General features: G+C 36.6%; 2 protein-coding genes across 2 annotated transcripts; both read right to left on the bottom strand.

The window, feature by feature from the left end:
- Nucleotides 1–3,624: 3,624 nt before the first annotated feature.
- Nucleotides 3,625–5,735, bottom strand: LOC113653919 (interferon-induced transmembrane protein 3-like). The gene is made up of 2 exons (XM_027163806.2): nucleotides 5,487–5,735; nucleotides 3,625–3,972 (listed from the first exon to the last, which is right to left on the bottom strand). The coding sequence occupies exons 1-2, from the start codon at nucleotides 5,658–5,660 to the stop codon at nucleotides 3,829–3,831; spliced, it is 318 nt and encodes a 105-aa protein (XP_027019607.1). The 5' UTR covers nucleotides 5,661–5,735; the 3' UTR covers nucleotides 3,625–3,828.
- Nucleotides 5,736–6,001: 266 nt separating this feature from the next.
- On the bottom strand, nucleotides 6,002–15,974 carry cat (catalase). The gene is made up of 13 exons (XM_027163801.2): nucleotides 15,816–15,974; nucleotides 13,989–14,160; nucleotides 12,955–13,065; nucleotides 12,158–12,288; nucleotides 11,964–12,068; nucleotides 10,279–10,404; nucleotides 10,012–10,203; nucleotides 9,737–9,889; nucleotides 8,102–8,240; nucleotides 7,800–7,930; nucleotides 7,579–7,686; nucleotides 7,390–7,473; nucleotides 6,002–7,293 (listed from the first exon to the last, which is right to left on the bottom strand). The coding sequence occupies exons 1-13, from the start codon at nucleotides 15,879–15,881 to the stop codon at nucleotides 7,237–7,239; spliced, it is 1,575 nt and encodes a 524-aa protein (XP_027019602.1). The 5' UTR covers nucleotides 15,882–15,974; the 3' UTR covers nucleotides 6,002–7,236.
- Nucleotides 15,975–21,282: the final 5,308 nt, after the last annotated feature.

The following is a 21,282-nucleotide window of genomic DNA, read 5'->3' on the forward strand; positions in this document are numbered from 1 at the left end:
GGCACAGGCTCCCCGTGACCCGAGGTAGTTGGTAGAAAATGAGTGAGTGAGTCAAATGGGGCTAAGAGATGCCATGGAGTGAATTTCACACTTTGGAACGGTTTTTCATCTGTACACGAAGGATAATCACAGTTTAAAAAGAAGAGTTTGGGCTTTGAATGAATACTTCATTGGTTGGATGTTTTAAACAAATATGAACTGTACTTAAAGTCTGAACGAGTGGTAGACATACTGACTCTTAACCAACTGGTAATTGTTCTTCATGAACAAACTGGATGAACATTGTGTGATTGAATCAAAGTGTGAGTCACTAAGACAAGACTTATTTGTTGAAATGTCTGAATGGAATGTCATTTTTGAAAAGAAATTTAGCAGACCTTCTCTGTGTGGACTGGACAATTTTAATGAATAAAAAAATGAATGTTTACTTATTTACTTAAAACAACTGACTCATAATATCTAATGTCACACAGTGGACCAATCAGTGAATGAATTTATTTATATAAATATTTTATATACAGAATTTAATATATTTTAGCTACCTCTACTTTGTGGAAAACTACCTAGAGTCCAAAGATTTTGGCTTCATGCACATTATTTTACAGAATATGGCAGATACTGTCTAAAGGTGCTGGCTACAATACTTGAGGGTAAGTACCTCCTGATCTTCTCTGAAAACTTGCTGATGGCTGAAGTAACCAACAGATGGGTTCTCCATCACTTTTGATCCTTTATTTCTTTACATTTTTGTTTTTAATGTCTGTCAATAAAATAGAAGAGAGGAGACTATAATAAACTACAAACCTGATTTCAAAAAAATTGGGACACTGTACAAATTTTGAATAAAAACAGAATGCAATGATGTGGAAGTTTCAAATTTCAATATTTTATTCAGAATACAACTGTATTCTGTAACTGAGAAAATGTAATTAAGTTGAATGTATAATGAGGGGAAAATAAGTTTAAATTTCATGGCATCAACACATCTCAAAAAAAGTTGGGACAAGGCAATGTTTACCACTGTGTGGCATCCCCTCTTCTTTTTATAACAGTCTGCAAATGTCTGGGGACTGAGGAGACAAGTTGCTCAAGTTTACAGTAGATATAGGAATGTTGCCCCATTCTTGTCTAATACAGGCTTTTAGTTGCTCAACTGTCTTAGATCTTCTTTGTCGCATCTTCCTCTTTATGATGCGCCAAATGTTTTCTATGGGTGAAAGATCTGGAGGCAGGCTGGCCATTTCAGTACTCGGATCCTTCTTCTACGCAGCCATGATGTTGTAATTGCAGTATGTGGTCTGGCATTCTGGCTTTCTCATGTTGGAAAATGCAAGGTCTTCTCTGAAAGAGACAACGTCTGGATGGGAGCATAATATAGTTCTAGAACTTGGATATACTTTCAGCATTGATGGTGCCTTTCCAGATGTGTAATGCCCATGCCACACGCACTCATGCAACCCCATACCTTCAGAGATGCAGGCTTCTGAACTGAGCGCTGATAACAATTTTGGTTGTCCTTGTTCTCTTTAGTCCGGATGACATGGCATCCCAGTTTTCCAAAAAGAACAAATTTTGATTCGTTGGACCACAGAATAGTTTTCCACTTTGCCACAGTCAATTTTAAATGAGCGTTGGCCCAGAGAAAATGGCTGCGCTTCTGGATAATGTTTAGATATGTCTTCTTTTGACCTATTGAGCTTAAGCCGGCAACGGCGAATGGCACGGTGTATTGTGTTCTCCGACAATGTTTTCTGGAAGCATTCCTGAGCCCATGTTAAGATTTCCATTACAGTTGCATTCCTGTATGTGATGCTGTGCCGTCTAAGGGCCCAAAGATCACAGGCATTCAGTATGGTTTTCCGGCCTTGACCCTTATCCACAGAGATTGTTCCAGATTCTCTGAATCTTTGGATGATATTATGCACTGTAGATTTTGATAACTTCACACTCTTTGCAATTTTTCTCTAAGAAACTCCTTTCTGATATTGCTCCACTATTTTTCACAACAATTTTTAGCATTGGTGGAATTGGTGATCCTCTGCCCATCTTGACTTCTGAGAGACTCCGAGAGGCTCTTTTTATACCCAATCATGTTGCCAGTTGACCTAATAATTTGCAATTTGGTCCTCCAGCTGTTCCTTATATGTACATTTAACTTTTCCAGCCTCTTATTGCTACCTGTCCCAACTTTTTTGGAATGTGTAGCTCTCATGAAATCCAAAATGAGCCAATATTTGGCACGGCATTTCAAAATGTCTCACTTTCAACATATGGTATTATCTACCATTGGTACATCCTACATGCATTAATCTATTCCTCTTTTTAGACCAGTTTCCTACTTCTGCAATAAATGCCACAATTGCAACATTTGGGGTTCACTCCTGTACTTAAAGTCTGACATACTGATTTAGAACCAACTGGTAATTGTTCTTCATGAACGAACTGGATGAACATTGTGTGATTGAATCAAAGTGTGAATCACTAAGAGAAGCCTTATTTGTTGAAATGTCTGAATGAAATGTCATTTTTGAAAAGACATTTAGCAGAATTTCTCTGTGTGGACTGGACTATTTTAATGAATAAAAAATAATATTTGTCTCTTGAGTATGTTTTAACATGAATGCATTAAGTAAATAAACTCATACTCATAATATATAATGTCACACAGTGAACCAATCAGTGAACAAATTTTATAAAATGATTTGACTCACTGAAATGAATCAGAATGACCAATTCTAAACTCTTCTGCCTTCTACCTTATTTAATTGAAGTTACAAGACATTGCAAAATTACTAAATCCTTTCATTTTTTATTCTTGTATATTCGAATATGTTGAATATTTGTCAACTTTTTCCTAAGTATTTTGTTTTGTCTGCTTATGTCTGAAAGGGTTTCAAAGCTATCTTTTTACAGCATTTTGCAAAAATAAATTACAGAATGAGTGTTTGTATACTATATATATATATATATATATATATATATATATATATATATATATATATATATACAGAATATTCTGTAAATATTTTATATACAGAATTTAATATATTAGGGTTTTTTAGTTACCTTTGCCTCCTGAATATAAAGCCTTGCTAAAATTAGTAAAGGTTTATAATATAATTTGTTGTATTTTTTGTAAAAAATTTGGGTATTGGAAAAAGCAAAACATCACACTGTAAAACATCACACAAATGTAACGTTTTGCTAAATGCTCCTAATGAGGTAGAGAAAGCTCAATAAAATAATAAATCTCTCGTTTGCTTTTTTATTCCCACATTCTCTGGCTTTCTTGGCGTGGCTTCCAAGCTCCACCTCTCACCCGACGACAGTGATGATCGCACACGTCATCCAAGTATTCACACATAAACATACTAGACTTTGCATGTAACACTCACTGATCTTCTATCAATGCTCATTTGAGCCATCATTCAAGCTTTCCTGGTGGGATTATTGGGTTACATACTTGTGGTTTACCAGATTACTGTAACAAATAAAGCCTCATATCTGTCCTATCTGCTTTTTGAGATGTTATAGAATATTGTTGTTTTATCTACATGGAAGCAATGTTATGAATGTGATTTGATTCAAGTTTGTATCTGCACTTGGAATATATAAGAATCCAAATGGACACTGCAGTTTATTTCACTGTGTCTAGGAACAGTATTTCCTGATATTACAGTTCATACAATTTAAATGTGTTTTAACATAATTAAATAAACAACAGTAGTCAATAAATTCATTGGTGACAATATTTTGTTCCTACATTTAGAAATATATGAGTATTTTGTTTTCTGCAAATTGACTTTAACAGCACGTAATTCTCTGTTGTTATACACTATAAGTGAAAACAATCACTATGATGATGATGACATAAACGATGGAAAGCCCGAGAGCAAAGCCGTTGAGACAACATGCTGTGGAGCCATAATTCTTCGCTGTAGTCATGTTTCCCACCATTTTCTGGTCTCTTGACTGAAAAACACCACAAGAACAAAATAAATAATTTACAGACATGAAGTGCCAGTCAAGGCCTTGATCCTTTTTTCTGGTGCTCACACTTTTATAGATTACACAAACTAATGCTCACAAAGGTCGACTGCCTAGGCGTCATTTATGTATAAGCTAATATTAGGTCTGTTTTTAACCATCAAAAAGACTTTGGCAAATTATTAGTTTTACAACATACTTATTTAAGAGCAAATAATTAAACAAGAATAACAACAACAAGGAAGAAGAAAAAGAAAAAGCGACTCCACAAAAGCTTTTAATGAACATTTGTTTTAAGTTGTGAACAGTTGAGTTGTGGGCATGTGGTAGCCTAGGTGTTAAGGTGTAGGGCTACCAATCATAAGGTTGTGAGATCGATCCAAGGTCCACCAAGCTGCCAGTGTTGGGCCCCTATGCAAGGTCCTTAACCCTCAATTGCTCAGTTGTATAAAAATGAGATAATATAAGCTCTGGATAAGGGTGTCTGCCAAATGTTGAGTGAATAATACTTACAAAGGAAGTCAATGATTATTCTGTACTTAGTTATTCTGAGGTTTCTCTTTCCAGTCATAATAAAAAACAAAGAGATATATTAAAAGAATACACAGTTTCTTATCTTCACCACGGGTAGTGTTTTAATTTAATTTATTTATATAAGGCTTTTGTAATGTACATCACAAAGCAGCTTTACTGAAATTATTTATCTATATTTATCGAACAGGCCAGAAGTGACAGAAAAACTCCTTAAAATTACAAGATGAAGCAACTTTAACAGGAACCCGTCCTCTGTTTGCTGACACCATATAAGTTTGAATAATTTCTCTTTCACATCCCTACACCTTAGTCAGTCAATTCGCAATAAATTAATGTGTAAAGATGAAGCATGGCTTTTATTTAAATGTTATTGTAGTATTGTTATTTTAGCATTGAAAACTTCATGCTTGTATAATATCATTTTAACTACACACGTAAATGACACATATAATATTATTTTAATTATATTCATATCCTCATTTGTGACAGTTTCCATTCTAAACTAGCCTGCACTGACAAATGTCATTCCTGAAAATAAATTCAGCAGACCTTGGATTTAACAGACAATTTCAATGAACAAATACTTATTTTTGTTTCTTGAGAGCATTTTTAAATGAATGTATTAAGTAAATAAACCAATAACTTACTCATAATATCAAATAAGACACACAGTGAAAAGAAAAAGAATTTAAATGAATCTTTTTGGTGAATTGTATTAAATGGTTTGACTCCTTGGTATGAACCAGAATGACTTGAATTAATTATTTGAAAACAATGCTGCCAAAATATTAACTACTAGTAAGCAAGCATTTAGTTTTGTCTACTTATGTCTGAGAGGGCGATCTTAAAATAATACTTTTTTATTTCTGCCTTGATCTTTAGTATAAAAATCAGGGATTTTTTTTTTTTTTTTTACGTCAATAGAATTCACCTTCTAAATTCCATGTTATTATTCCATGACTCACCTTCATGGAGAAAATCAAGGCGATCAGGCCCAGACAGCATGGGTTACCATAGGACATGGAACAAACAGACCAAGCTGCATAATCAGGTGGATGCTCTGGCATGGACACAACGACTGTCCTTGCTCCTCCTCCATCACCTAGAGGAGCGTTCAGAGGAACCATGGGGCTCTGCATCTTGCTCAGTATCAAACTTCACTGTGCTGTTTCAGAGCTTTCAGGCTATACCAAGTGTAAGTGGGCACGTCGTCCTTTATATAGACTAACCACATTGTTTCCAGTGAATTATAGGTGTATCTGTACAGGCTTGAATGTATGAAAACCACAAACATTTCACAAACTTCATTTTCAGTGTCCTAATTACCAGGTAGCACTTGCAATGGAAATTTCCAGAGTGTAACAGAGTAGGTAATCTATTGTAATTCTATATTATTATAACTATTTGAGATTTGAAGAAACAATTAAACCAGAGAAGATCTTAATCTTTAACCAGAGATCATAATGACTAGAACATCAAATTTATTGCATAGCAAATTAGGATTTATTGATTTATTCCGTTACAGAAGACACACAGCATAACTTCTACAGGCATTAGCAAGAGAAAGACTCTGAGATAATAGAATACAGGGCAATCAAAACGGTTCAGTGTTTTTCTTCACATTTTTTTAAAGCACAATCACACTGTTCTGATCTTAATTCTGTTTTTAAACTCTGAAACTCTAGTTGCTTTATCAATAAATCCAATGTCTTAGCTGTTAAAATATCTAGTTAATGTCAGCATCAGATAGATACACCCTTAGTGCATGTTGTACATTGTTGTAACACAATTCCAGTGATATAACATGGTAATATTACAGAAGATACACTTCTAGGGTGTGTCTAGTTACTGAGGACATGAAAAATAAAAATAAAAATCAAGCTCGTCATTACAGAATGGTCATTCACACGATGTTTAGATAAAAGTGTTTTTAACTTAAACGCTAAACGGTAACGGCCGTGCCGCAACAGCAAAGCAGATAAACAATGAAACCACCGGACCAAAGGATTAGCCACATCAACCTCACAAGCAGTGTAGATGTATGTAACGGGACATAATAAGTAGAACAAAATCTTTCAAAACAATAAACCCTGAATTTTTGTGCAGTGATCACAAAGTACACAAGTAATTAATGGATTTTGTTGCTGGAACTGAGGATCGTTTACCAGAACATACTAGAAATAACACAAGAACGATCACTTTGACTAGAAACACTGATAAAAAAAAAAAAGGTTTATCCTGATAACCTGGAAATAAACTGAGGAACTTTTTTTTTAACGGAATCTGTACTTGCAGAAAGACCCAGGAGAGAAAAATAAAAGAATTTATTTAATTATATTTGTATATAACAGAAACACCACTTGAGAAATGGGACTTACACCAAAGTTTGCATGATCTGAGCTAAAATAAGATACTGAAGCTGGACACTGGAAAAATGTTCACGAGTTGTCTCACGTCTCGGAGACGATTTTTTTTCTGGTGTACCAAAAGACTTGTATCAAAAGACATCGGACTGCTGAACTATGATTAGTGCATGGTTAGTGGTTTTTTTTTTTGTTTGTTTTTTGTTTTTTAATCTTCTCAACAAAGAGCTCATAACTATCCAGCTACACTAGTAATACTTAGTCTTGAAGCTTAAATGATATAAGAAAGATCAAGTGCTCTGGTTAGGTGAGAGGCACAATTTTAAATGCAACAAGAGAGAATTTCCACACGTCATATCTTTGAAGTGACAGAAGACGAACCTCCTTGTGTATACACATGGACGGAGTTCTGGAAAACAAATAGAGATGCAAAAAAGCAGTGTTTATCTCCTGTAGGCAGAAGTGTATCTGGTCACTGATGCATTTTGTCAGTATGAAGCTTTACCTTTTTGCCCTCTGCGTTGTACTCGTCGAGCAGCGCCTGAACACGAGAGCCGTAATCCTGGTGCACCTCCATCAGATTCTTGACCTGTGAAGACGAGGGAGAAAGACAGAGAGACAGTGTTCTAAAACTGTAGGAAAGTCTGAGAGGAGTAGAACAAATAAAAAAAAAAAAAAGGAAAAATGAATGTACCATGCGTTTCTGAATGAAGAGCTGAGCTCCTTTCAGATGCCCTGCCATGTTTTGGCACAAACGCTCACGTTCTGCCTCGTTCAGGACCTTGGTGAAGAAAGTGCAAACCTACAGGAGAACAGAAGAGCACCACAGGTTCAATTCCACACATACGTACAGGGTTAGACTATGCCACATGCCGATCCTCCATGAGATCACTGGTCCACATGACGCGCTGGTACCTGAGTCACGTTATCCTCGTCCGAGCTGTTGTAGCGTCCGACATCAGGAGAGGTAATAAACTTGGACTCCATAAAGCATGGCTGACAATCTGGGGCACTGAAGCTGTTGGGGTAGTAGTTTGGGGTTCCCGCTGTAAAAACAAACAAACAAACACACACAAAAAAATACTCTTATCAGTTGTGTCGAATGGAACTGAAACTGTGAAGTGTTCAAGAGGTCTTGAGTTTGAACATCTGTCCAGGTGTGCAGCCAAGACATGATGTCAAGTGTGTGTTCAGTATGTACGGTGAGAATTTCTCACCATGGTTGTCAGTAAAGCACATGGGTCCATCTCTCTGGTAGTTGGCCACACGGGCACGATAAGGGCAGTTAACAGGCAGCTGGAGGTAATTGGCTCCAAGCCGATGGCGGTGGGTGTCGGGGTAAGAGAAGAGACGACCCTGAACAGAACAGCACAAGATTGAGATTATAAACACAGCAAAGACATAGGGTATGAGGAAAGAGACATGTTTTTTTCAGCTAACCCTTTTATACAGAGTCAATTTACACCTAATTTTTATATTTTAAAAAAAATGGATGTAAATCACAGTTAAATATCTTGAATATCTTATTTCTTAAAATAAGAAACTTAGCTCTCTAGATTTTTTGATGCTCTTAATTTTCACTAACTCCCTATTTAAATAAGTGCTTTTTTAAACTCTGTGCTATACGAATATATTTGATATATATTTTAATTAGATTTTGCACAAATTTGTCTCTAGCATTACATACTGTATTTTACATCCTGAAGCTCGGGTAATTAAGTAAAAAGCTCTGTACATTAAGAATATACGAGTTAAATGCACAGAAATGGTAAATATGATATATGCAAATTCATCCTACTTCTTGATAACAGAATGTTTTGTTTATTAGTAGATAAGTAATTCTTACTGCTTGATTATTCGGAAACACACATTTATAATATCAGAAGAAACAGTTTTTTTGATGTCACAGTGATGCCGAGAATAATGCATAAACATCTGGGCTATTTAGAATATACAAAAAGTTGAGTGATAAACACAACTCTGGTCATATGTTGGTCTCGTATATCAGATTTCCTGTCGTCCTCAAATAGATGCATTACCACGGCTTTCTGCGTGTGGTTTCCAAAACAAATAGGTGCTGAATAGGTCCCCCAGCTGCTTTGAAACTTCTGGACAACCACAGCTATTTAGAAAAACGGCACAGTTCACAGAGATAGTGGCTTTGAATTTACATGCCATTAAAAGCTAGCTGGATTTGTGCTCATAATTCTACAAACTGATATAAGCACTTGTGAAACTCTCGACCTGTATCTGTATGATGTTTTGCGTTGTGCTGCTCTGCCACGTGATTGGTTGATTAAATAACTGGAAATGTATATAATAATTAAGGTAAAGTTAAATCTGAAGCTGCTTTTTGTAACGATGCCTTGTCTTAAATGTAGATCCCAGTGGCAAGGACTCAGTAGTAGGAGTCACTTTGAATTTATTCTTATTGTAAAGTCGGCAACCTTTCTGGCAAAACTCTGAGTTATTTCTAGTCATATAAGACTAGGATCCTATTTATATGAATAAAAAAAAACAAAACAAAACAAAAAAAAACAGAAACCCAGCATTCCTCAAGATGATGTTTCAACAACAGCTCTGACACAAAAAAATGGACAAAAATACAAAAGGTTTATTGTCTTTGCCTCCAAAAACAGCCACAAAAACAAAAACCCCCACAATGGTTCAGGCTGCTCCGGTTATATCTACTAAACAGAGTGTAACCAAATCAAACAGGGCTTTTCCTTATTTGGTATTGTGGTCATCAGATGAGTGAGTAATCTACACGGCTATATAACACACCGTCTGTAGTATACATCTAGCATCAGCTTAAATAAATAAAAGAGTGATGCGAGAGTGTGACGTTTTACCTGTAGCATCTTGTCCGGACTTGGCTCAATACCTGGCGGCATGTTACTGGGGTCAAATGCAAGTTGTTCCACCTCAGCAAAATAGTTAACAGGGTTTTTATTCAACACGAAGCGTCCGACTGGAATCAGGGGGTAGTCATTATGGGACCAAACCTGAGCATCGAAGGAGAAAACCACTCATTGTTATTATTAGTATACATCATCTCATGGTCCTTCATGGTATAATAATCACAACCATAAGTATAACATGGCTACTGGAGAAGAGGTTTAGGCACCTTGGTCAGATCAAATGGGTTCCATGGGTATTTCTCTGCCTGCTCAAAGGTCATGACCTGGATGTAGAAGGTCCAGGAGGGGAAGTTGCCATTGGCGATGGCGTTGTACAGGTCACGGATGGCGTAGTCAGGATCAGTAGCGGCTAAACGGTCTGCCTCCTCTACGGTCAGATTCTTAATGCCTTGATCAGTCTGACAGGAAGAGACAGTGTCACACACACAGGACTAAGGACAGAAACAAACAAGCTCAAACACAACCACACACACCTTGTAGTGGAATTTGCAGTAGACAGGGTTGCCTTCAGAGTTTATCAGCTTGAAGGTGTGGGATCCGTAGCCATTCATGTGGCGATATCCGTCAGGCAATCCACGATCACTGAAGAGGAACGACACCTGCAAGAAAGGCAGAAAGAGAGAAAGAAGAAAAGAAAAACCTGAGATGTGTGTATTAGATGGACACAGTGTATTTAATGAGAATATTCAGAAACATGGACCATTTTCCCTTCATTTGTTATATTTGCAGTTATATTAGTGGCAGAATTTATATAATTTTGGCTCTATTTCGGAGATGTTAGTAAATCTATAGATGCCATAGCAGCAGAATATTATATATATATATATATATACACATATATATACATACACACACACACACACACACACACACATACATATATATATATACATACACACACACACACACACACACACACACACACACTTCTGTTAACTCTAATAAGATTGGCCACATAAATAATCCATACCTATCTGTAGCATCTTATTAACTCACTATCATTATTAAATATTGTATACAATAAATTTTTTCTCCATCTTCACCTTTTGCCCATTTTCTCCTCTGCTGAAGAACCTCTTAAACCTCTTAAAAGTCCTCCTCACTACTCCTAACACTTTTTGACCTTAGGAATAACTTGCATAATCTTTAGTAGTATCTGCTCTAAGGGGAATCATAATTCTAGAAAAGTGGGCATCACTAGGAGCAACACTTTACACTAAGAATCTTTATGAATACGTGCCCTGAACTTTTGCCATGACACTTGCTTCTTCGACTTAGTTAAAGCTAACTGGCTGATGGTACATAATTCAGAAAGGCACACGTTTGTCTTTACAAAGCTTCAGGGCTGATAATATTTCATGTCTGAGCTCTTGTAGAATTGTGGAGATCATCTTCATGACACTCCAGAATTATAAAGAATTGCAGTTTCTTTCAAGAATATCTTTATACTGGTTTAGTAGGTCATGGTCTAAGAGAACTTTATAAAACTGTCGTGGTCACAGACAACACTTTTTTTTTTGTCTATGAAATTAATGCAAAGTCCCAGGCACTGCTCATGTACCAGACAATTCCATCCCAACATTAAAGCATGGTGGTGGCAGCATCATACTGTCGGAATGCTTTGTAAATAAACTTTTTTCCTAATGTTCTGAATGTAATATTACAAATTCTATTCACTGGAATTAAGAAGCCCAAACCTACACAAAAGCACAGAGCTCCATGAAGACATGGTGTACAGAATTGGTGTAAAAGAAGTCAAGTGTCCCGCATAGGGCCCTGATTCTAACTCAACCTAACTGAACCCCAAGTCTTCTCCTCTTCACACTTACAACATCAGTGTCTGATCTCCTCAATGGTCTTCTAGGTGAATGATCACTAATCCCCACAGCCATGTTTCAGCACCCATCAGAAAGCCTTCCCAGAAGAGTGGAGCTTATAATAACATCAAAAGTGAGCTTAAATCTCTTCACTAAACCCATGTGGTTTGGTCAGGTGTCCACAAAATTTTTGCCATATAGTGTAAAAGCAGGTAGATTCATTCTAACATGGTGCCATAGCTGAAAAAGGTAACACTTGTGCAGGTGCTGCAATAAACATAACCAAACCCAAAGGTTTCTCTAGGGGGCGACAAAAACCTTACAAACAAATTCTTACAAACCTGATGCAGTGACTCTGGACGCAGGCTCCAAAAGTCCCACACCATGTCAGGGTCCTTTAGGTGAGTCTGAGGATTCCGCTTCTGAGAGTGGATGAAGGACGGGAACTAGGCATGCGCAAATACACAAAACTCCGTAAGCACACAGAAAACATTATAGTGCAAGAAATTCTTATCTCTGTATGCATCTCTCTCACCAGAAGAGCATCCCTGATAAAGAAGATAGGTGTGTTATTGCCTGTCAAGTCCCAGTTTCCCTCATCGGTGTAGAACTTCACTGCAAAACCTCTAGGGTCCCGGACTGTATCAGCTGAACCAGACTCACCAGCTAGAAACATGGATGTTGTTTTAAAGTATGATGAAAGAAATAATACTGCTGCTCCTGGGACTACAACATACTCCTGCACCATGGTGCATGCCATGAGCACTAAGTCTATGCTAAAGTGGATTTGTTTTGACCCAAAGATGTGGTTCATGGGTAAAAGACTGAGGCTGGAACAAGGGGTGGTTCCATATCCAGAAATGTTTAAGTGTGATATTGCCAAAATAAGTATTTAATCTGACTTTAACCACACCTATATGGTGCACCAACCAAGTATTGGCACCCTTGCTTTAAAAAAGAGAAAAGAATATTTAAAAAAAAAAGAATTTTATTTAAAAAAATAAATAATTAAATAATTAAAATCAGACCCTAGATATATCTGGAGAGGACCTTTGGGAACAACAACAATAATAATAATAATAATAATTTAAAAGCCACACAGCATGGTTGACTTCACTATAATTATTGATTGTTAGTGTCACAAAAAATACTTTAGCATTTATACTCAAGTATAAAACAGGACTCTCGCTTCCTTTCAAAGCAAGAAGAGCAAGGGATGTGTTGTACGTCCCTGAAGTCTAATAACAAATAATGACTGTAATAATTTATTACAGATTTATGATATTAAATGAATGGTAGAGATATAGAGAGGAGACAGGAAGTTTGTCTCACCAACAGTAGAGAATCTCACAGCGACCGGAGTCGTCTTGCCAACATATTCAAACACCTTGGCTTTGCAGTAGCGTGTAATGTCATGAGTCACCTCAAAATAGCCAAATGCACCTGCAGAGAAGAAAAAGTATCAAACTGCTGTACCATCATTTCAATCAGAAAATAAAAAGCCACTGCACAAGTTCCACGTTTCTCTGATCAGCCACTGCTTAAGATGATCTCTTTTTAATTTCCAAAACAAAAACAAAAAAAACAAGATTAGAGTCATTCCTTTAGGGCTAAAGTGTGGACTATTTTAGTAGGTCAGGGTTAACTCCCACTTACTGCCATCCAAACAGACTTTGGCCAAGCGCTTTAGTTAGCAGCAAGTGCAGCGGTTTGAAAAAGGTTTCTCTGCATGTGTTTCCCAACTAACTCCATTGTGACTTACAAGTAGAACCATGGCAGTGAATGGGAGGTGTTCCTGAGGGTAATGCAATGTTCTAACCTTCAAAAACACAGCATAGAAACTGCTGTCTGCAGTGAATCAACTAGTTGAACAACATTTTAAACAGTAAGGTGAAATTATCATAAAACAGCCTGCGTTTTCAGTGACCCATGTTGAAAATAAACAATGCAGTGTTTAACTACATTGCCCACCACAGTGTGTTGGAACAGTCTTATACAGTGTTTGGATATTAACAAGTAACACATAGCTAAAATTCTGCATTATTTTCCCAAATCCCAAATCTTAAAACATAACAGGAAAGAAGAGTGAATTAAACAATTCACAACAAGAAACATTCCAAATGAATCTACTATTGATTTTTTTCTATTAGTTGCTATATTCAACACTATTTTTAAATAGACAATAAAAAAATGTGCAATTTTACATATCGTAATCTTCCCGGTCCATCGACTGTTCTGAAAAGTCTCTTGATGACAGTGATATTTTCAGAGAACAACCCCATATATGGTAAATCTTTAAATTTACATACACAACAATGGACTAGTTTATTCAGTCGACTTGTACTTGAGCATTCGTGAGCACAAACCTGCTCCTTTAGCATGCACCACCCGTTCAGGGATGCGCTCGCGGTCAAAGTGGGCCATCTCGTCAGTGAAAACAACATCCTGCACCAGCAGTGGCCCTCGGGGTCCAGCCGTCTGAACATTTAGCTTATCGCCAATGGGAATACCTGCTCCGGTGGTCAACAGATCCGGTTTCTAAGACAAGAATGGATACACAGGTGAGAGTAACGTGAGGAAACAAAAACACTAGTAGCATCTATACATACTGTAAGATTATGTTCTCCTATATCACTACATTGCTTTGTTCCCTCAGCCACCAGCCAAAACCGTCCTGGCGGCACTCGATTCCTTGCTCCGTACATGTTCCCAGCGGAACTCATCTCAACCCACCATCGCTCAAGATACAACGAAGGTCTACATCAAATCAAGCTGAGTAACAACTACTACTTAACACAGATTTAAAACAGCGGGAAGATCACCACCTAGCCCTGAGGTAAGATACTGGAGATGCTTCTAAACATGTGCTGCAGTCATTGGTCATTTGCATGAATGTGGAGTTGTACTGGTTTTCCTATTGAAGTGGCTTGGTTCTATGTTCTTGTAGCTTCTTTTCACTTTGCTGCTATATTTTACCACATAAACTTATTTCATTTCTGATGCATTTGTAGTGAGGGATAAAATGGTTCCAGTTCTGTGGTGCAGGAACATGGTTTGGGCACCATCAGCATGCTCTCCTTGACCAGCAAGTCCTCCTTGCTCAGCCTGTCATCTGAACTGGTGGGCAGCAGTCCGAATCTGGCAAAGAATGGCATGGCTCACGTCTGCACATCGTTTGTCTTCAGCTAGATGCTGCCTTATGAGCTGGTCTCTCTTTCTCCCTCTCACACACAACCACACACAGTCTCTACACTCAGAGTAGAAAGTTGTTCTTGAGATCACCACCAATTTGCAGAGGCTACAATATACCACCAACTCTTCCTTAATTAACTATTCGACAAACTCCACTCATATTGGGTCACTTTTTCCTTGCCACCGCAGCATTAGGATTTTATATAAAGCACTTGTATTTGTTAAATGACGTAAATGCAAACATAAAATTAGTCTGGAAGTTTGGTTATTCCATAAATAAAATAAAAACACTCTTGGTTTGAATGTTGTCATTACTTTTTATGGGTCATAATTAACCAGACTTTGATAGCAGTGTCTACAATACAGGCTAACACAGTGCTAATAAAATAAATCATCTAGTTGACGTTAAAAACATAATTAAGAATTATTGTTCTGTAATGGAAGGGACTTTATTCCTCGAAAGACCTTGGTCATCGGCCTCGATTACATAACCGAACAGTTAGCCAATCAACACACGTAAAGAAGAACTGCGACCGCTTGTGAACTGTAAGGCTGACTCTCTGATTGGCTGGATCTCTGATAAAAAGCAACCAATCCCGTTAGAGGATTTAAACAGGCGAGTCTAAAGAAAAAACAGCTTTTAGTACTTTAGACTGGTTGGTTGTTTTGTTTTTTTTTTTGCAAGTTTCGCAGTTCTGATCTACGTGTTTTGCAATCCAGATGTACACGTTTACATTTAAAGTTTAACAAACATAACGTTTATTATTTTAACACACTTGAAGGCTAACTACCACGAGCTACTGGCTAATCGAATGCACCAGTTTGATCACTTTTTAAACAAATGCATAACTGCATAGAACTTCAGTTGTTAAGAAATAAAGACATGAGTAATCGACATTAAGTAAACATTCTCAGTGACAGTAACTCGAACTGTCCGACCTTTGCCTCGATTATTTGTTGCACCACGGTGCTCACACTAGCATTAGATTTAAAACGCAAACCTGAGATCCTTTTCTTTCTTTCCATATTTTCATTTGATCCGTAGCCTTTTCTCTGTTTTCCGCCATCCTTCTTATAACTCAAAGGAACGCCAAATGTTGATCTGTGATAACGTTCTTGGGCTGCAGGGTTTCTAACACTGTTTTTGTTCCTGAAGCTCACTAAGCCCCGCCCTTGAGCCAGCCCCGTTTTCTTATTTGTCGTTGAAAGTGGTCCCCCCCCCCCAAAAAAAAACGAGGACAAGGTACGCACGCGTGCATTGCGCATGCGTCAACTGTCTGTCTACATAAGTAAACAATCCGAATGTCAAATTATACATAATATATGTGGTATGTTGTAACATTACAATTCCCATTTACTGGAACCCAAAGGACCAAACATGCTCCAGCATGACTGCTCCTTTGCATAAAGCAAACTCCAGGAACACATGGTTTGCCAATGATGATGTCGAAGATCTCCTGTGCCTCACTAATGCTTTTGTGAACCCTGTGAGATTACCAGGGATTTTGCATTGATTTCTCCTAAAATGTGGTTTGATCTTCATCTAATCCAAATTATAGACAAGGACAATTGTAGTACAAATTTCAATAAACAAATGATGCACATACAGTAGGAGTTTTCAGCTCTTTCTCAAACATTATTGAGTAATCCTTCACATTGCAAGCTGGAAAAAAGTAAGCAAACCTCTATTAAAACCTCCAAAAGAAGATTAAACTGAAAGGTTAAGTTGGTTACTTACATATCTGTTTATTTCAAGAATAATTCATTAATGTAAACCATGCTTCGATCCCATCATTTTAACCTACAGTATAAGACATATTATACAGATAGCCTACAACAGCATTTTTAAAAACCTGAATGTTCACAAGTTCACAATAAGTCACATTGTGTACAAATGGAGGAAATTAAGGACTGTTGCTAGTTACCCTAGGACTGGGAATCGCACAAACATCAGACAAAGAGCACAATGCACAATGCTGTAAGAAAAAAGAAAGAAAAAAAAAGAACTCGAGGATAACCACAATCTCTTGGCTTTAATTATGTCTGAAAACCACATAAATTTGACTCGCTTGTGTGTAAACCACCATCAACACTATGAAGATTATGAAGGAAACGATGATAAGCACAAGAGCAATGCCATTGATCCAACATGCCTTGAAGCCATATGACTTCACTCCAATTTTCCAGTTTTCGGACTGAAAGAGGCACCGATACAAAAACGAAAAAAATTACACTCCACAACCACAAAATGATAAAATATTTAATTATATAAATATTTGAATAGTTAAGACTATAAATACTAGACAATAATAAAAAATAAACAATATTACATTTTTTACAACTTTTTTAATAGGTCATCACTTTTCACCACTGATATTCCTACTGGTATTTGCAGTGGAACACACTGTGGATGGTGGATGGCTTGCATGGAAAGCTGTTCACAGGACTTCTCAGTGAAGCACAAGAGCTCTGCATTTAGTTCAGCATTTCACCTCACTGTGCTGTCTGAAATCCTCCAGGCATCAGATTCAACCGTTTTTCTTACAGGTTATTTGCAAGTTTGAAATAAAGTAAAGTAAAATAAAGTAAGTAAATAAAATTGTCTTTATTTACATAATCTAACTGTAAAACAGGTAAAGATCCTCTTCAGCTTTATTTCTTTCTGACTCTGGAGTTTATCCTGGCAATGCTGGGAGGGTGGATTTCCAGTCTATTGCAGAAAACACTTTATGATTTGCTCTGTGTAACAACAGACACACAATTTAGTCATTTAGTAAAACTAAGGCACAGAATAAAATAAAAATAAAATTTAAATCTAAGGCACAGAATAATTAAATTTTAACTATAATAGTATATTATAGTTGAAAACCTATATTATCGTATATTATTGTTGAAAACGTATTTCTAATTTCTGTTTAATTCTGAGTTATTTTATTTTGTTACTATTTAATTATTTATTTTATCGGTATTTTATGCTCTTTAGCACTTTGTGGCCAGCTTTAGCTGTTTTAAAGTGCTTTAATAAAGTATATTATTATTATTATTATTATTATTATTATTATTATTATTATTATTATTATTATTATTATTATTATAACTTTAATAATCCTTAGTCAAGAAATAAACTTTAATATATCATGTTGCACGTCAGTCCCATTTTTAGATTTTAATTGGGATTTTAAACTCGTAATTCATTTATTTTGTTAGTAAACAAATTCGTGTTCTGAGCTGTTTTCTAGTCATTTCCTTTTTGTGTCTTACCTTTTGTATGAGTATGACTATTTTCCTGGTTTTGCGTTTTTGACCATAAAAGTAACAGACTTTTATATTGAATAATCGACTTCACAAATTTTTTCTGATCGCTTATTAAACTTATGACGGTTGAATGTCATATTTCGTTCTTATCTAACTTAATGCTGACCTACAGTAAATAAAGATATCAAGCTTCCATGAGTGGATAAAGAGAGACGGAAAGAGATGAGATAACTGCAGTCCTAAATCTTTTATTAATCACAAACATCTAAAAACACCTTTACCTTAAGAAAAATATTAATGCAGATAACCAAGACAACATGAAAAGGACAAAAAAAATAATTAATAAGTCTCCTGCAGACCACAGGAATTTTTGACCCTGCTGGAAAGTTTAATGTGTCATAACTTGGGTTTTCTAACACATATTTGCCTGAAATTTACCAGGATTTGAATTTTAACCGGTTCAAATGATGAACTTTGGAAGTAAAATTAATTTTGTCTATTTTCATTGAACTATGTGTTCGTAAAATAAATACTTTCTTCCTCAAGAGCACGAGGTCAACTTGACCCAGCCACATTTAGTGGGGCAATAGGTCACACTTTTGCCCTTTTCAGCGCAATGAACTTACATACAGACACAAAATGCACACATAAAATGTCCACTAACACACGCAACCAAAACACACACACACACACACATACACACACACACACACACACACACACACACACACACACACACACACACACACACACACACACACACACACACACACACACACAAGCACTGGGCATTGCAATTCATTAGGCCTCCAGAAAAAAAATAACTACTCAGGCCATCCTTAAAAATATTCTTGTTTGCCGTAACCCGACCGACCCTGTCAATTTAGGAGCGACTCAATTTTTTATTTTTTTTTGCTTTAAGTTCGACTGACTTTCCGGTTGAAAATTTGTGTTAAGACCGACCAATTTTTTTTTTTACTCTTCAAACAACTAATACACTCACTCTCATTCAATCTCACTCATTTTCTACTGCTTATCTGAACAACTAATACAAAAGCAATAAAATAATATTAATTATATTTTAGTAAGCATTGTAAATCTATAAATTGTCTAGGCCCACATACAAACAAAGGCTACGTACTTTCTTTTAAATAAAAACCCATGACGTCATCTATGTTAACACTATTGGTTAACGAATGTCACACTACGGCCTGTGCGTTCGCTGATTCACTGTCAGAGTCAACAGTTTGCGGTTGGTAATGATGGCTGCGGCTGCAGTAAACAAAGTGTTCACCATTCAAAGTCATACGAGTTCAGGCACCATAATACATCTAAAAAATTCATTAAAACAGCTCGGCACTGCTTTGACTTGGCACGAAGTTCTGGAAAAACTGTGCCCAGATCTTTTCCCAGCCCTTCTCCCGTTCTAGTCTAACCATGACCGTGTCGACTGACTTGAAGAAAACCACAAAAATTACTTCATTTTTTTCTTCAGATGAATGCACCTGAAATTCATGCAATAAACATCACCAAAATTGTACCAAAATTTAGAAAAAAAATAGACCTACCTACCGACCCATATCTTCTCTTCTCTTCTTCTTCTACTACCAAGCTTTACACACACACACACACACACACACACACACACACACACACACACACACACACACACACACACACACACACACACACACACACACACACACGTTGTGTTTTCATATTCAAATCATATTTGTTTCCTCTCTCTTATTTGTGAATTTAGTTGCATAAGTCAGCTTTGACCTGGGGATGTTTATATTTAATAATTTCTGCTTATTTTACTCAAAAACATGGAATATTTTCATGAGAATTATTGTTTATAAATTAAATATAATAAAAAGCATAAGAGGTGTAAAGGAAGTTTTATTCACAAGAAATTATGCCATGTTTCTTAGTGGTGTGTGTGTGTGTGTGTGTGTGTGTGTGTGTGTGTGTGTGTGTGTGTGTGTGTGTGTGTGTGTGTGTGTGTATGTGTGTGTGTGTGTGTGTGTGTGTGTGTGTGTGTGTGTGTGTAGCCCGTTTCTGGGTGATCAGATGGCATCTGGTAGGCAAAATAGACATACGTGTAAAATGTTCACATGTTGATCAAGAAAAAAAAAGCTGATCACACAGAATGGCGATAATTGTATAATTGTTTTTATTTATAAGCATTCAAGTCAATTTGACCTGAAAATTGTGCATCAATTTGGCCTGTAATTGTGCATTAACTTTTGTGCCTCTATAATGAAAATAATTCAAAATTTCTGCTTTTTTTCTTGTTTTTTTTGTTTTGTTTTTTTTACTAAAAAATGAGGCAGGTTTATTATACCAAATATTACAAAAAAAAATGCAAAATATATGTTGGAAACAAGTACAGACCAAAAGTTTGGACACACCACGTTTTCAACAGGACAATGTCCCCAAACACACCAGGCTGTGTAAGGGCTATTTGACCATGAAGGAGAGTGATGGGGTGCTGCGCCAGATGACCTGGCCTCCACAGTCACCGGACCTGAACCCAATCGAGATGGTTTGGGGTGAGCTGGACCGCAGAGTGAAGGCAAAAGGGCCAACAAGTGCTAAGCATCTCTGGGAACTCCTTCAAGACTGTTGGAAGACCATTTCAGGTGACGACCTCTTGAAGCTCATCAAGAGAATGCCAAGAGTGTGCAAAGCAGTAATCAAAGCAAAAGGTGGCTACTTTGAAGAACCTAGAATATGACATATTTTCAGTTGTTTCACACTTTTTGTTATGTAGGTATATAATTCCGCATGTGTGAATTCATAGTTTTGATGCCTTCAGTGTGAATCTACAATTTTCATCGTCATGAAAATGAAGGAAACTCTTTGAATGAGAAGGTGTGTCCAAACTTTTGGTCTGTACTGTATACTTAATTTTTTATAAGCAGTCAAAACAAATAAGGTCAACTTGACTCCTAATTTGTATAGGAATGCAGAAAAGGTCTGCAGGAGTGTTAAAAGTAATTTTGTGAACCTGAAATTTTCCATTAACTAACATGGGAATGAATGGGCATGGTTTAAAAAACAGTACTGAAGATAGCCACTAGAGGGCCCCATAACACTTATCTGCTCTCTAAAGGTTGAATGCCTTTTAAAAAACAACCCAGAATATTACTTATATAAATATATAATAAAAAAATATTTGAAATATAAAGTGAAACAGTTGACAGAAAT

The sequence above is a fragment of the Tachysurus fulvidraco genome, chromosome 10 (genome assembly GCF_022655615.1).
Source record: "Tachysurus fulvidraco isolate hzauxx_2018 chromosome 10, HZAU_PFXX_2.0, whole genome shotgun sequence".
NCBI classification, from domain to species: domain Eukaryota; kingdom Metazoa; phylum Chordata; class Actinopteri; order Siluriformes; family Bagridae; genus Tachysurus; species Tachysurus fulvidraco.